This window comes from Podarcis erhardii, assembly GCF_964252035.2.
Source record: "Podarcis erhardii genome assembly, chromosome: 15".
Lineage (NCBI taxonomy): Eukaryota > Metazoa > Chordata > Lepidosauria > Squamata > Lacertidae > Podarcis > Podarcis erhardii.
The window spans coordinates 17,456,158-17,473,413 of record NC_138505.1 but is presented as its reverse complement, the minus strand read 5'-3'; the positions used below and the strand labels follow the sequence as shown (position 1 = coordinate 17,473,413).

At 46.0% G+C, this 17,256-nt stretch overlaps 1 protein-coding gene across 11 annotated transcripts in view; it reads left to right on the top strand.

Annotated features, from left to right (window-relative positions):
- Window positions 1-17,256, top strand: part of PC (pyruvate carboxylase) — a 264,778-nt gene that overhangs the window by 177,204 nt on the left and 70,318 nt on the right. For all 11 annotated transcript variants that reach the window (XM_081841739.1, XM_081841734.1, XM_081841735.1 and 8 more), the window contains one exon: window positions 7,450-7,632. In XM_081841739.1, the coding sequence (XP_081697865.1) occupies window positions 7,450-7,632 (183 nt within the window). The remainder of the gene's footprint in view (window positions 1-7,449; window positions 7,633-17,256) is intronic.

Genomic DNA, 17,256 nt, shown 5'->3' with positions numbered 1-17,256 from the left:
CAAAACATGCTGAACAAGCTCTAATACTTAAAGTCAGTTAATAACCTCTGCTTTCCTTCTCTCACCCTCCCCACTTCATTCTTTTGTCCATCTGGGTAAAGAACCATATATTGCCCCTGCTTTGCCCATGTACTATGTGAATGTGATTGTTCTGGCTGCAGGCCAGAATCTCTTGACTCTGCATATGCCTATCAAGTATTCAGGTAGCTCCTGCACTGTGATGAGAACGTGCCAAAGGGTCTGTCGCCAGGACCTTTCTACGGTCACAACAGCCCTCCAGTGAGCCTTTCCCATGTCTGGCCAGCTGTCTCTCCCACGCCACGGCCTCCTCTGCCAGCTTGCCATTCCCCCAAAATGCACACATGGACAACAGTGCCTCTAGTCTTTTCTAATTTGATAGCCCAAGTTTTTTTTATGTCAACCAGAAAGTGCTAAGGAAAATTGACTTGGCTCTTTATTTCTACCCCGAAGATGAGGAAGAAGAAAAAACCCAGTGCTGGGTCTTGAGTGGCAGCCAAGCACCATTCATTGACCCAGCCATGCCACTGCCTGCGGATCACAGGAAACCAAATAAAATCAGTGGGCAGGAGATATTTGCGCTTTTAATTATCGGAAGAGGTGACATCTGCCCCCATGGAAAGCAGTTTGGAAGCTCCTCCACCCCCAAACCAAAAGCTTCAATGCACAGCTGCTTCTTAAGGAGGATTCTCTGACACCCGGGATTGATGTGTTCTGCCATCTCCATTTGGCCCATCTCCATTTCAAAATGCAAATGAAATCCCACGTATAATAAAATGTGCATATGCTTAGACTTTGCGACATTGCCCCCCTCCTTTTTTTTAGGCAGAAGGCGCTCCAAGGTGAAGGTGGAGAAAATGAAGAAATGCTATTGGGTAAGAAGAAGAAGAAGAAGAAGAAGAAGAAGAAGAAGAAGAAGAAGAAGAAGAAGAAGAAGAGGAGGAGGAGGAGGAGGAGGAGGAGTTTGGATTTGATATCCCGCCTTTCACTCCCCTTCAGGAGTCTCAAAGCGGCTAACATTCTCCTTTCCCTTCCTCCCCCACAACAAACACTCTGTGAGGTGAGTGGGGCTGAGAGACTTCACAGAAGTGTGACTGGCCCAAGGTCACCCAGCAGCTGCATGTGGAGGAGCGGAGACTCGAACCCGGTTCCCCAGATTACAAGACTACCGCTCTTAACCACTACACCACACTGGCTCAGAGAGAAGGCGGAACTTTTCAACACCTGCTTTGCCCCTGTCTTCACCCGAAAGGAAAGCGGTGCCTAACTTGGTGATAATAGTATGAACGATGCAAGGAGGGAGCTGCAGCCCAAAATAGAAAAAGAGGTTGTCATGGACCACCTAGCTACTTTAAATGAATTCGGCCTGATGGGCTGCACCCAAGGATATTAAAGAAGCATGTGGATGTAATCTCAGAGTCTCTGTCTGTACTATTTGATAATTCTTGGAGAACAAGTGAGCTTTCTGCGGACTGGAGGCGGACAACTGTTGTCCCCATCTTCAAAAAGGGGTGAAAAGAAGATTCAGGTAACTACTGACCAGTCAGCTTGCCATTGATACCAGGAAAGGTCCTAAAACATTTAATTAAACAATCAGTCTGTGAACACTTAGAAAAGGATGTTGTGATTACTAAAACCCAATATGGGTTTCTCAAAAACAAATCACGCCAGAGAAATCTCATTTCTTTGATGGAGTTACGAGTTTGGTAGATTGGGGGAATGCTGTGGACGTAGTGTATCTTGATTTCAGTAAGGCTTTTGACAAAGTCCTCCATGATGTTCTTGTGGAGAAGTTGATAAAATGTGGGCTGGATGAGGTAACGGTTAAGTGGATTTGTAGCTGGTTGACTGAATGAACCCAAAGAGTGCTCATTAATGGTTCTTCATTATCCTGGGAAAAAGTGGTTTAGTGTGGTGCTGCAGGGTTCTGTCCTGGGCCCACTGGTGTTCAACATCTTTATAAACGAATTGGATGAAGGAATTAAGGTGATATTTATGAAATTCGCAGATGACATCAAACTGGGAGGGGCAGCTAATGCTGCAGAAGATATAATCAAGATTCAGAATGCCCTTAAGAGATTGGAGACCTGAGCCCAAACTAAAAAAATGAATTTCAATAGGGACAAATGTAAGGTTCTGCATTTAGGCAGGGGGTTGGACTAGATGACCCTTGGGTTCCCTTCCAACTCTACAATCAATGATTCTATTATTCTAGATGGGGCAAAGTGGCCTTGGGCAAACCCTTCCACAATGAGAAGCTCTCTGTCTTCACGAGACAGAAGACCCTCTTAATCCTAATCTGCCATGGAGCCCCATTAGAGAGAATTTGTAAGCAAAACTCGGGTCCTGCTCCAGTTTGCACGACTGATTTATTGGCTTCATTAGTCGGAGGGGAAGGATCGAGGTTGCCGGGGTGTGATTTATTCTGGCTGCCAGCGAGGCCATTTACCAGTCTCCTGATTTCCTCTGATAACAAATTCCCCCTTCTGTTTAAATAAGAAAAGGGGGGAGAGACAGAGAGATCCAGAAAGATGTTTTGGTTCCTGCACAGCCTCTGGAGAGACATAACTCTCACATTTTTCATGACACGCCTCTTGGGTTGAATCTCAATCAGAGCAGCGCGGGGCTCAGAGCTCAGCTTCCTGAACCTGTCAAGGACCTGGTGAGAATGAAGCAGCAGAGTTCAGAGATTGTCTTGATTGCTTTTTTCTTCATAAGGCCAATTAAGTATCACAGAATATAGCATTCACCCTTTTTGCTGTTGCATCTTTTGATTGGTGTTAATGGTATGTCAGGCGCTGTACGGGTGACCCAGTGCAGAGTAGAACAGAGATTTTCAAACTATTCTAATTCAACCTTTCGCTAGCCGGTGTCCTCTAGATGTTTGGTCTCCTATCAACCCCCAGCCAGCATGGCTGTTTTGGACTCCAACTCCCATCAGCCCCAGCCAGCACAGCCATTGTTTACTCCAACTCAGCTGGGGTTGATGGGAATTGGAGTCCCACCACCATTGGAGGTTGCTGGGTTGTAGCAGTACTGTACTCAGAGATGGGAACAATTGACATAGGCCCTAACCACTGCCAAACATATCTGCGTAGAAAGTATTCCTTGAAGGCAGATAGCTTTAAAAACCCTGCTGATGTCCTTGATGGATAGGAGAGCCCTGGGTTCCAATCTCTGCTTGGCAATATAGGAAGCTGAGTGACCAGCTAGCCACTGTCTCTCAGCCTAACACACCTCACAGGATTGCTGCAACAATAAAATTGGAAAATGCCTACATGTACCTGTAGCTCCTTGATGGGTTACAAAAACTATCAACAAGTCTATAAGCTTAGGGTCCATTTTGCTTTGTCTTACAACACACACACGTGACTCACTTTCTGCCATGAGGGATTTGTGGGCAACATAGTCCTACTGAGAACCAAGTAAGAATGTCAGAGAATTCCAGTGAAAAAGAGAGCGATTAAAATTGCCAATGTTTGCTTATTAGTCCTGTCTCCAGAACGGACATTAATTCAGCAAATAGAAATGATAATAACTATATTATTCACGCTGCAAAGAGTATATGATGATGCATAATTGATTGTTTGTTTGTTTTAATTTGCATCATGGTTCCTTTGCATTGAAGTGAATGCTGTGGAATAATGTAATTAATTGCATAATTTATTTACTTAATGTTTTGCCATGACGAACAGTGAAACGTATAAAATAGTTTTTGTTGGAACCTTTTCATTCTCTTCAAATGATAGCAAAATGGAAACATTGCTCCATTAGGCGAATACGGGGCACCAAAGCCATCCAGGGGGAGACAGTGTTCAGAGATGGACTTGTCACTGGCTTCCCCACTGAAGTAGAACTTGCTTTCTCTAGGAATTCTCCAGAGTTCAGGCCTGAGCATTTCCTGGAACACCTGGTTTAGGTTCAGCTTCTCGTAAATCATGTTGCCTACCACCCTGAGGACTAGAAGCTTACTTGATTTCTTTTTTAAAAAATAAAGAAAGTGTGGACTTTCAGAACTGTATTCATGTATTTTGAGTAAAGACAGCTTCTGTTCTGTATGATTGCAGGCATGCAGAGTAAGCCAGTGTCCAGTCTTGTGCCCGAGTAGCCGTCTCCGTAAGAAGCAGTTCCCAGGGCCTGAATTTGAAAGTCCAGTGATGTTACACAAGCTGGCACGTTGTACGTTGCACTGCATGCCTCCGAAGGGCCTTGTCACATCAGCTTAAGCTTCTTGCTGACCAAAGTGCAGGAGGAGTGCTGCGAACAATGGAGATTGCATCCTCCTGAAGCACGTCTCTCTCTCCCTCCCTCCACCCCCCTCTGTGTGTGTGTGTGTGTGTGTGTGTGTGTGTGTGTGTGTGAACAGCTATAAAACACTGGACTTGTCTTCTCTGCCTCTCTCTCCCCTCTTCTGCTCCTGCTACTGCTGCCATCTTTCCATGCCAGGACCTTTTCCAGAAGGAAACTGGCAGCTTATTCTTCTGGGAATGGGAGGGTATTAGAAGAAGCAAAAACAAAAGCAATAAGTAGTATTAATGTAAGATTAATACTTTTGAAATGCTGTCCCCAGGGAGGCTCGCCTGACACCATCATTATATATCTTTAGGCACCAGGCAAAAACTCCTCTGTAACCAGATCTTTGGCCTCTAACTATCTGTGGCCTTTCAGAAGGGAGTGGGATATTTTTAATGTATTCCTGCCCCCTGGTTTTAATATATATATATATATATTGTGAGAGGGGGGCAGAGAGGGGGATGTATAAGCTAAACAAGCTATAGTTTAGGGCCCCACTCTCTTGGGGGCCCCCAAAAAAATTAAATGGAAAAAAACTGGATGTACATTTCCAAAATATAAGATAAAAAACAAATGAAATAAAACCTACATACAGCAACAGTGTTTTGTGTTGTGTAGGCTCCTATGATGTAAGTAATGGGCCCTGCCTTCTCCCTAAAATTGTGTTTCGGTCCAACAATTACTTTGATAAAATACATATTTTGTAAAGTGAAAATGGCTTTAGATACTTACTAGGTCCATAAATTATCATATAGCATATATTCAACACAAAAAAGCGACCATTTGTTGTTGACAAAGGACAGCTGAACGTATAAAGGGCCCCATTACCCTCAGTAGCTTAGGGCCTCATCAAACCTAAATCCAGCCCGGGGGGGGGGGGGTTGTCTTGTGCAAGTTAAAGCAACTAACAAATTAAATTAAGGAGAAGAAGATGGCTTTAAAAGAGGATTAGACAAATTCATGGAGAGAGGACTCATAATGGCTACTAGTCATGATGGCTCGGCTCTGCCTCAACAGCTGGAAGCAGCAATACTTCTGAAATCTACTTGCTGGAAGCCACAGGAGTCGCTCTTGTGCTTGAATCCTGCTTGTGGGTTTCCCATTGGGGCATCTGGTTGGTCATTGTGAGAACAGGATGCTGGGCTAGGCCTCATCCAGCAAGGCTATTCTTACATTCTTCAGTTTTCTGTTTTCTTTGTACTTTTGATTCCAGAGTAGTACTTTTTACATTAATAATAAGGCCTGTAGCTCAGGGGCAGAGCACCCACTTTGCAGAAGAACATAAGGAGGGCCTGCAGGGTGAGGCCCAAAGGGCATCTAGTCCAGCCTTCAGTTCTCATAGTAGCTGGCCAGATACCTATGGGAAACCCCGCAAGCAGGATCTGAGCTCAAGAGGCCTGTTCCCTCCTGGCAACTGATATTCAGGAGCATTGCTGCTTCCAGCTGTCAAGGCAGAGCGCAGCCAGCATGACTAGTAGGCATTGATAGTTCTCTCATCCATGAATTTGTCTAGTCCTCTTCTACAGGCACCTGTGTCGGTGGCCATCGCTGCCTCCCCCAGGGGCCAGTTCCTTAGGGAAGGGAAGTGGGTGGGTATTAGTAGAATAAAAAATAAAACTGATTCGCAGTTGACTAGATGAGGCTACTGCCAAGCTGGGGATCTGATCCAGCTCCTCAAGCAATCTTTCCATCCCCAGTTTTGGAGATGGTAGCCAAAAAGCAGGTGGCAGGGGGTTAAAGTGGACCCTTTGGCTGGGGGTGCAGATTGTCCTCTCCCTGTTTATGAGATTGGTCACTTATTGAGTGGGGAGAATATGATCACCCCACTTTCCTCAGTAGATTTGCCTGGAGAAAGCCTGGGTGGATTGGAGAGCGAGTGTGTTTAAAGGTGTTAAGTTGCTTAAAAGGAGGAGATGTAGCTCAGTGGTTAGAGCACCTGCTTTGCACACAGAAACTTCCAGGCTCAATTCTTGGCAGCATCTTCAGGTAGGGAAGAAAGAGATTCCCTCTCTGGAGTCCTAGAGAGTTGCTGCCAGTCAGTGTAGGAAATACTGAGCTGGATGGACCAGTGGTCTGACTCTATGAAATGCAGCTTACTAACCCTAACACTTTGTGAGGCTGAAGGGGAATGTGTTGCTTTCCTCCTTGTTATTGTGTTAAAACACCTGAATGCTCCAGACCAGCAAACTGCTAAAACTTCTGCTTTTATAGAGGTCGGCACACTTGCTGATGATCAGTTAAGCAAGGACATTTGATTAGCATCCCCTGTCTGCTACTTAACCTCTTAATTCCTATGGAAGCAGTAAGGGTGTACTTAGTTTTTCCACACATGATTTCTCCATCTTGGCTTTGTTTCTATTAATTAAATCATGAGACAGATGTCATGTGTTGTTCTTCATCTGAGGTTGCATTTCCCTAATTTCAAGGCCTGCTAAGGATCAAATGATTGCTATTATGTCCTGATATGTAAAACCACATAATCCAAAGGGGGTGCACTTTCTTTTTCCCAAGACTGTATGTTGTAGGTACTTCTCGTCTCTGTGTTATTCCATTTGTATATTTACAAAATCACACCATGCAGTATAAAAAGTATCTTCCCCGCCCCCTCTCTCATTGCTACCTTCCAGTTTTTGCAACGGCTTTTCCATTATGGGCTGTTTGCCAGTGTATGTTTTACCAGTGATCAATATTCATTAATTGCAAGGTTTTCCAAGTTCTAGCGATTACTATTCTAGCTGCTGTTAATAAATGTGTTATTAATGCCTTACTTCTCAATTGGTTCATATTTGAAGTATATTTCCCAATAACCCCAGCATTTTAGCTTTATTTATAAAGCTAAAATGCTGGGATTATTGGGATTGTCTGAGCTGTAATCTTAAGATATCTCTTTTGAAACTTTAAAGGGAAGAACTTTGGGGGCCTGTAACGCTCACCTCATATTTCAGAGGAGCATTTCTAGCTGCTACAATTCATATCTTTGAGCCAGGAAATTCAGCATCAAAATCATGACTAAATCCAAGAATAACCGCAGATGTGGAAGCCTGCAGTAAACTAGTATGCATTCAATCAATCATCAATCAAACGCTATGTGTTACTTCCCAGGGAGACTCTTGACCTTGTGGACCTCTCCTCTTCTAGGTTTTCCGGAGTGGCGAGGGCATGGGGATCCGACTGGACAGTGCCTCCGCCTTTCAGGGGGCCATCATCTCACCACACTACGACTCCCTCCTGGTGAAAGTCATTGCTCATGGCAAAGACCACACCACGGCAGCTTCCAAGATGAGCCGCGCCCTGGCTGAGTTCCGGATCCGCGGGGTCAAGGTAGGAAAGGGCCTCCAGGCTCATGCGCTTTCGGATTTTGTTGTTTGCCAAGGCTGAGACTTGTGCTAGGGGCAGCTGACCTGTTGGTGTTTCTCCTTATAACATGTGCTTTTGTTTATCCATTTGGGGCAGGGGATGTGTGTAAAGATTAATTTTGGCAGCCACTGTATAAATACTTCCTCTTCCATGCAGTTTGAGTGTCTGCACACTACAGATATAGATCAGTTTAAGGCTGCATTACCATGCGCTGATGGCTGAGAATAAGTCTCACTGAAGTCTCTGTGGCTAACTTCTGAATAGACATGCATCAATCGGATTCCTATGCCATTTAGTTTCCCTCGGAAAATACTGGGGGCTAGTTTTATGAAAGACACTAAATATTCTCTGCATACTATAACTCCCAAGATTCTATGTGGTAAGGTACTACAATTTCACTAGTCTAAAAGCAATGGTAAGTGTGCATTGCATTGGGCTCTTCGGCTTGTTTTTTACATTCTTCTTTTTATAAATATTTTTAATGCTGTTATAAACACACATTTTCTGATCTTTAACCAAATCATCAGTTCTTTGGGAGAGATTCCCTCCCTGAAATCCTAGATTGCTGCTGCAAGTCAGTGTGGACATTACTAAGCTGGGCGAACCAATGGACTGACTTGATGGATGGAGGGATTATTTTGATTTCTATAACAATATATTTAAAAATATCTCTAAATGGTGTACAAAAAACTGAAGCAACAACAGGCAACTTAAACAAAATATTATAAAAACGTGTTACATTAATACAAAGTTATTAATATATATATAAATCAATATTGAAGACAGAAGTGCCTGGCGTGCTCTGGTCCATGGGGTCACGAAGAGTCGGACACGACTAAACGACTAAACAACAACAACAAAATCAATATCAATTCGTTTTCCTTCTGACACACTTCTCAGCTTCCGGGTTCTTACCCAGGGCCTAACACGCTCTCAGCTCACCCACAAAATTTCACGACGATAAGAGTTCCTGGAAACAGCCGACATCAACCTAATCTCTCACTCTGGACATGGTTTTTATGGCAGGTCCAAGGTGGGTGGTACTTCCTCAGGCTGCCCACAGCTGTGCCCCATTCAGCTGCACTCTTCACACCCAGTTCCAGGTACAGCAGGTTTCTTGAGTTTCCCTGGGGGTCCAGAGGTTGGGAAATGCCCCCCCCCCCTCACTCACAGCTCTCTGCCCTCTCCTCCCCCTCCAGCTGCTAGTTGTCTATTCCGTTACGTTTACACCACCTTGGCTGTTCAAAACATTTTAAAATTCTAGCAAGGATTAAGTTAATGGTCCCCAGAGCCCTAAGACTCTATTCCTAAAATTGCATGTTAGCACTATATCTATCAGTGCTCACTGAAGTAGAAGCTGCCAGATAGTGTTCAATCCCACTTTCCTAGGCGTGTGAGAGTGGCAAAGTGACATCCTTGCTCTTCCACTTCAGCTTGAAAACCTTGCTCCTTTATCCGTGGCATCAATTGCCATGCTGGCCTTGACATTACATTGTGTATTGTTGGCCTCTGGAGTCCATTGAAAGTACAAGCAGCAGCTGCTCTGTAGGCACCCATGTTTTCAAAGAGCATCCAGTCCCCATCCTGCTGATCTGGCAGCTTCCCGTGTTCCTTATGTATTAATGTAACATTTTTATATGTAACTCTGTATATTTGTAAAAGTAGTTGTTAACTTGCCTGTTGTTGCTTTAGTTTCACGTACACCACTTCAAGATATTTTTCATATATTAAGTGGCACAGAAGTGGCCTAAATGAAGAAATAAATTGACGACTCAAGGCGCAGGAAGAGAGACAAGAAAGAGTAGCGCAGTTGAGGCAGGATTTTGAATTTTGGCATCTCAGATCGAAGGCTTGTTTTGCTGAGCCTTGGTTGTTACAGAGGATGCTGCATCCACCTGCTGCCCTTCTGATGATTTAGACGACGACTCCTGCAGCCATGCTGGCTGAGGCTGGACATCCAGAGGATGCCAGGTTGGCAAAGGCGTCATCAGCTTGTTCAGAGTCTGCCAACCCGCAGTATCGCTGCCCTTGTTAAGACCTCCCCTTCCCCTGACCTCCTTCACTCCACAGGGGGACAAAGCAACCAGACAATCCCCTCCTCTGGGCTAGTATCGGATGACATCAGCAGGGCTGGTTCCCTTGCAGTGATGCCATACGGTGCCTCAGTACCAGGGGAGGACCAGCCGCCTGCCATATGCTTGTCTGCGCTGGGAGGTGTTGTTGCTGACTGGCAGGGCGCCATGGCATGAGGACATCTGCTTGTCTGGGCCTTCTGTCCCAGGAAACCTGCCATGAGGCTTTTCATGCACTTTACAGTGGAGGGGGAAGCCATAGGGTCCACATCCTACTTTGTTGCATGCTTGTGCGGTGGCACGCCTGGATTTTCAACCCTGGGCAAGCCACAAACACACCTGTTTTATGGGTGAGCTATCATGTATTATCTTACTTGTCGACTGCGCTGGCTGCAGAATTTGAGAGGGCTTCAGGCAGGTCACTCGTATCCCTTAAGAGGCAGGGTGTGGGAAATGGAGAACCCTCACAGTGTTTTGTGCAATGTGGGGAAGAGCAGTATTGTCAAGGAAATGGGCCTTCTTCCAGCGTGGCCCTCCCAGCAAATGTCCAGCTGCATGTGGCCTCCTGCCTCGGGGGTCAGTGTCTTTATTTACTTACATTTATATCCCACCTTTCCTCTAAGGAGCTCATGTGCGTCTCTTCATTTTATCCTCATAACAACCCTAGGAGGTATGTTGCTTACACTAAGAGGGAGTGACTGGCCCAAGGTCACAGCCAGTGAGCTTCATGGCTGAGTCAGGATTCAAACCCTGGTCTCCGAGTTCATAGTCCAATGCTCTAACCACTACACTACCACTGGCTAAGCTTGCTTGCTTGCTTGCTCCACCCTCTCTCCTGTTAGCATCGTGAACAGAATCCAGGGAGGCAGTGGTGGTGGAGGCCTCAGGCCTGGGGCCTACCTTGGCTTTGTAACAGTCATCAGCAGGGTCTGAGAAACTGACGCAGGCAGCTGCTCATCAACTAGAGTCAGGAAACCTATGCCACATTTGCACCATACATTTAAAGTGCCGTGATACCACTTGTAACAGTCATGGCTTCCCCCAAAGAATTCTGGGAGCTGCAGTTTGCTAAGGGTGCTCAGAGCTGTTGGGAGACTCCCCTGTTCCTGTCCCAGAGCCATAATTCCCAGACTGGTTTAATCCCATTTTCACTCTGGGAAAATGACCAGTCTGTGGGTCCTTCGCTTTGCTTGTGGGTTCTCATCTCACACATCAACAAGGGCCTCTGTCTCACCCCCCTGGTGCACATAGGGATGTCACTTCTCAGTTTGCTGAGGCCCTTGCAGCTACTTGGCTGCTTGTAGGGAAAGGAGACGATGGAGGCTCCCTGGCACAATAGAGCCAGGCTCCTCAGCTGCTGCCAGGCGGCATTAAGGGGAGGAGGTAGTTAGCGCTGCTGAGCCAGAGCTCTCCTTGCATCAGCCAAGGTACCTCAAGGCAGGAAAAGGCATTTGAGGTTCAGCTCATTGGAGGGAGGAGGGAGCTGCCATCCACGCTTGGCATAGAATCATAGAATTGTAGAGTTGGAAGGGACCTCAAGGGTCATCTAGTCCAACCCCCTGCAAGGCAGGAATCACAGCTAAATAAACCCTGCTGGGTGGCCATCCAGCCTATGTTTGTACTACAGGTCCCATCAGCCCCAGCCAGCATTGTCGTATGATGGCTGTGGCTGATGGGACTTGTAGTCCAAAACATCTGGTGAAGGTTGTGTCGTTGCTTCCATTGTTTAGGTGTTTTTATTTCCTTCCTGCTGATACTAAATTTCCACATGGCAGTTGGATCAGAGACATTGGTGGCAGGCGGGGCGCCTGTCAGCATCTATTGGCCATGGCACCTAAATGGAGCCTCCCTATTCAGAGGTAGTGTATCTCTAAATAACAGGGGAACACATCTTGCCTGGCAGCAGCAGGGACTTGTTGCCTTCCCGCCCTGTGTTTTGGTTTTCTAGCTGGAAAGCATCTTAGCTGGCCACTGTGGGCAACTAACTGCTGGGATTGATGGACCCTTGGGCTAATCCAGTAGGGCTCGTCTTCATAAGCGGTGTTTCTGCTATAGTGATTTATTTTATTTTATTTTATTTTATTTTTTAATTATTTTTATTGAATTATGCAAATACAAACAAAACAAAGCATACAAACATATCAGCTAAAGACATAAAAGAAAGAAGAAAAGTAGAGGGAAAAGGGGGAAAGAAACAAAAACAGAGCAAAAACAGAGCAAACGCAAAAAGTAAGAACATAAATATAGTACAAAAAAACTGCAATAGACATCCCAGAATGTCATTTCTCTGCTGAGGTACTGACCCTTCTGGGGTGAAACTCTTTTAATTATTCTTTGTTTTTTTACTTCCGTCAACCTCACAGCAGTTCATTTGCTATAGCTAGAACAGTTTCTCTGTATTTCAATATAATCCTCATCTTGGTGTAAGGAAACATTTTCCCACTTACAGATTTATTCTAAGCACAACCAAATCTTGATTGTTGAACCTTGACTCTTTAGATAGGTGTCTGCTATAGTGATTTAGACCAGGGGTCGGCAAGGTTTACCTCTCCAGGGCCTGTTCACTCCCGTGGAGATCTCTCAGTGGGCCGGATCGCGTCTACGCAGATGTGATTTCTGGTGCTGCGGAAGCGAGTCTCCATGCTGCGCTGGTTTAGCGCAACGCGCAGAGACTCACCGAGCAGGTGACTCGGTTCGGGGGCAGCTCGGGGGGCCGTTTAAACAACCCCTGTGGGTCACTTGTGGCCCATGGGCCACAGGTTGCCGACCCCTGATTCAGACAATGCCATAGGCAAGGGAGCTGAAAGATGCTGTGCCATGCAGTTTAAAAAATCCCTGCACATGAGAATCCTAGCATGTCAGAGAGAGGGAGAAACCCCAGCCTAGCCATCTTCTTGACGTGCTTGTTTTCTGTGTGCAAGGAGTTGCATTGCTCACACCCCTTACAGCTTTGTCCAGTTTTGCTGGGCTCTCCAGAACTCATTCTGATGCTGATTGTAGGAGACACTGTTTCACGGCCACCCCCTTACAGTTCACCTGCTGCGGGAGGTGGAGGCAGGAGGGGTGACGTGTCCAGCTGGCGGCCCCCAAGCGATGCTTCTTGATGCTTCATGGCATTTCTGTTGCGTTGAACCGTGCTGATCTGACACAGCTTGCTAATTCCTCCCCGAGCGTCGGGTCACATCGGCTTCCCGAATTCAGCCGCCTTGTGGGCGGGCTGCTGAATATTCAGCGTGTGCATCTCAATGGCCTCCCTTTCCCCTTCCGTGAAAATGATTGCTTCGGAAAAGGGAATTGCCGTCCCTGCCACCTCTCCATGCCCTTCATCAATGCCTCCCAGTTAAATAAACACTCTTGGCACGGATGGCGTGTTGAATAAATAGCAAAGGCTGTTTGCCGATCCTGCCGGCTGGTGCTGATTTGCGGCACCTGGAACAAACGTCGGACCTGCGTGGCCCACATCATAAATGGCCGGCCGGCCGACATTGTTGCGGTTGGAATCAGTGCCGATGAGGCATTTTAAAGTGGAAGGCGGCCTGTCTTCTGCCTGCAGGAAGTATGTCAGCCCACAAATCTGGCATCCAGAAATAAAATACCTGTGTTTGGGGGGGAGGGAGTCTGTAAAGATTCCACCTCCCTCTCTAGGCTTCCTCCCCATTTGGGCACCAATCCTGGGTACCTGCATCTTGTGTTGGGGACTCAGGACAGATTAGAGCAGCTGTCCCCAATATCTTGCCCTCCAAATGTTTGGGACTGCAAACTCCCATCAGCCCCAAACAACATGGCGTAGTCTAAGAACAGGACAGCCTGCAGGATCAGGCCAAAGGGGTGGGCGGGCATCTAGTTCAGCATCCTGTTCTCATAGTGGCCAACCAGATGCCTGTTAGAAAGCCAGCCAGCCAGCATGGCCACTTTGGAATCCCATTGATTCCCATTGACTCCAGCCACCACCACTGTTTTGGACCACAACTCCCATCAGCCACAGCCAACAGTGCGGTTCAGAACATCTGGAGGGCACCAGGTTGGGGAAAGCTAGATTAGAGGATGCTTTACTACCTCTCCTCACCTGCCGCTTGAGCTAATGGAGTTGGTCTTGGACCTGGTGTTGAACACTTCCCAGGCTGTTTGTTGGCTTATTCCTTCCACTCCCCTCTGTTCCTGACCCTTGGCCTTTTCGGAGAAGGGGGCCTTCTCACTGTTGGTGCCCAGGTTGTGGAATTCCCCAGAGAGGCTTGCCTGACACCCACCCTGTGAGCTTTTAGTCCTTTTAGATCCTTTGTTCTGATGTTGTTCTCTGCAGGTTGATTTTTCCTATCTCTGTACTTTTTTCTTTTAGATTTCACATTTTTATCTTTTTTTCCCTTACCATGCAAACCACCCAGAGATCGTGCATTAATACTGTGGGTCTGGGGCCACCAACCCTTTTGGATCCATGAGCACATATACACACAAACACACACATATACACTGCAACCTAATTCTGTTGTCTGCAACAGAATTCTTATTTCAAACCTGATTTTAGCAGCAGCAGGGAGACCTATGGGGGCCAGAGACATCCTCTATGGGCACCACACTGGCAACTCATGATGTTAGTAAACTGCATCTTGTGGGAAATCGTGCTCAAGATGACCCAGGATGGATCTGTTGCTTGGCAGCGGAGCCTTTGAGCCGGTCTGCTTTCCTTACAGTCAGAGCAAAGGGTGCTTGTGGGTGAAGTAGGAACTCTAAATCCAGCTCCAGCTTTGCTTTTATTCTGGTCTTTTTTGGCATGATACAAAGCAATCTAACAATGTACATTTCTCAAAATGTACTTTTCTCAAAATGTACTTTTCTTTAAGTGTACATTGCACTGAATTTCCTAGAACTTGCAAAGGTGAAATCAAACAAACAATGCATACCTTTATATATTTACTCATTTACTGCATTTGTATCCTACCTTTTTTCCTCCCAAGGAGCTCATGGTGGCATACATGGTTCTCCCACTCCATATTTAGTCCTCACAACAACCCTATGAGATAGGTTAGTCTGAGAGGCTCAGTGAGCTTCATGGCCAAGTGACGATTTGAACCCAGGTTTCCCAGGTCCTAGTTCAACACTCTAACCACTACCCCTTCACACCATACTGACTCTCAGAAGCCTTAATTTTGTGGCCTTTGAGCTGCTGTTTGCTTCACATCTGAGGTGAAACAAATGGATGTTGCAAGACCTTAGATTTCAGCCTCTCTTAAGGCCCAGTTCCCTGGGCAAATTACCCTGGCCCCCATTGAAACAAATGCAAGTTGCAGGTGGAAAACAGAGGAGGAAATGCCTCTGTTAGAATTTGCCATTTCATCTCTACTTTTCCACTTTTAAGCTTTGCAAATTAATGCTGCAATTTTTGGGTGAACATCAGTCAGACGGTTCTATTGGAAAATATTTTGATCGGGGAAGAAACTGCCTCCCAATTCATCAGGCAGCCAATTGATTTTTTTTTCTTTTGGTAAAAATAAAATAACATGTTTAAAAAAGCAGATGGCAAACAACATCTTAGAAGAGGATTTCCTCTTCTCTGTGCATGTGTGTGTCTTCAAAGATGGTGCCAACTGCAACACCCACATACAGTAAAGCAAACAAAAATAAAGTGGTTTTCCCCTGGAACTGTTTTCTTCAGCTGCAAATTTAAGAGCATATCAATTAAACTTGTAGGATTAAGTGGCCAAGATTTATTTAATTGGGTGACAGTCCTAATCAAAATATAAGGGGGTGGATGCATCTCAAATCCCTTTGCTCTTTATATGCTTTAGGATATATGTGTGCTTATATTAAAAGAAATCATCCTATCCTACCTTAAAGGGGGGAAGGGAAGAGGCAGCTTTAAGATAAGAACATAACGTAAGCCTGCTGCATCAGGCCAGTAGCCCACCTAGTCCAGCATTCTGTTCTCACAGTGGCCAACCAGATGCCCCAATAGGAAGCCCAAAAGCAGGACCCAAGCACATGGCCTCCAGCAACTGGTATTCAGAAGCATTGCTGCCTCTGACCATGGAAGCAGAGCACAGCCATTTTGACTAGTAGCCCTTGATAGCCTTCTCCATGAATTTATCTAATCCTCTTTTAAAGCCATCTAAGCTGGAAGCCATCACTGCCTCCTGTGCGGCCTGGTTCCATACATTAACTGTGCACTGTTATGTATCTTCCAACATTCAGCTTCATTGGATATCCACACACCTAGTCTTCAAATATTGCAGCCTTTCTTCATAGGGAAGACACTTTGATAGAGTTTGTCTGACTGGTCGGCTGGAAGCACTCCTTGATCACCCAAGGAGACCAGACACGTTGTTCTGTGCTTGTTCAATTTCATTTAACTCAGCTTCCTTGCCTTGCCTTTGCATTATGGGTAAAGCTGTAGGGACTTTTTAGGTAAGGGCTTTAAGAGCACGCCCTAATTCTCTTTTGGGTTGTCTGGAATTGGTGAGAGCGAGCTGGCAAGAGCACCCTGGAGCACCCGTGCCTCACACGCACTTTGCCAGGCTAATGATTCATGATACATTGACCAGTCAATGGCTTTGCTCTGTAACTGGGCAAAAAATGAACTCCAGGCTAATATTAAAGAGCAACCGGGAGAAGGGGAGGAGATCAATTTTTATCAAGAGATGATACATTAGGGCTTTAGTTCCTTCCATCCGCCTACAGATTCAATTCTGACACCACCTGCAAGCAGTTGCAGAGCACCATCAATAACACATGGCTGGGGCAACAATGACGGAGCTCTCCAAACAGATGGGAAGATAATGAATCTTTGTGATAGAGAGATGATAGATAGATAGATAGATAGATAGATAGATAGATAGATAGATAGATAGAGTCTCTTGTGAGGGGCAGCTATTGATAGCCCCCCTGCAAGCCTTGATCCCAGTTGGGAAGCTAAGCTGAAGGGATAGGCTCTCCAAATGAGGAGCCTGGGGCTTTTGCACACAGCTATTTACCATCATCATCAATCAGAACTTAAGAAGAGCCTGCTGGCTATCAAGCCAATGGCCCTTCTAGTCCTGCATGCTGTTCTCACAGTAGCCAACCAGATGACTGTAGGAAACCCAAAAGTAGGACCCAACCACAAGACCCCTCTCCTTTCCTGTGGCTTCCAGAAAGTGGTATTCAGAAGTATTGCTTCCTCCAACTGTGTAGGCCAGGGGTCAACAAACATTTTCAGCAGGGGGCCGGTCCACTGTCCCTCAGACCTTGGGGGGGCAGACTATATTTGGGGGGGGGTGAGCAAATTCCTATGCCCCACAAATAACCCAGAGAACCATTTTAAATAAAAGGACACATTCTACTCATGTAAAAATACACTGATTCCCAGACCGTCCGCTGCCCGGATTTAGAAGGTGATTGGGCCAGATCCGGCCCCCGGGCCTTAGTTTGCCTACCCATGGTGTAGGCATAGCATAGCCATCATGATAGCCTCCTCCTCCATGCATTGGTCCAATCCTCTCTTAAAGCCATCCAGACTGCCTCCTGCAGGAATGAGTTCCATTGT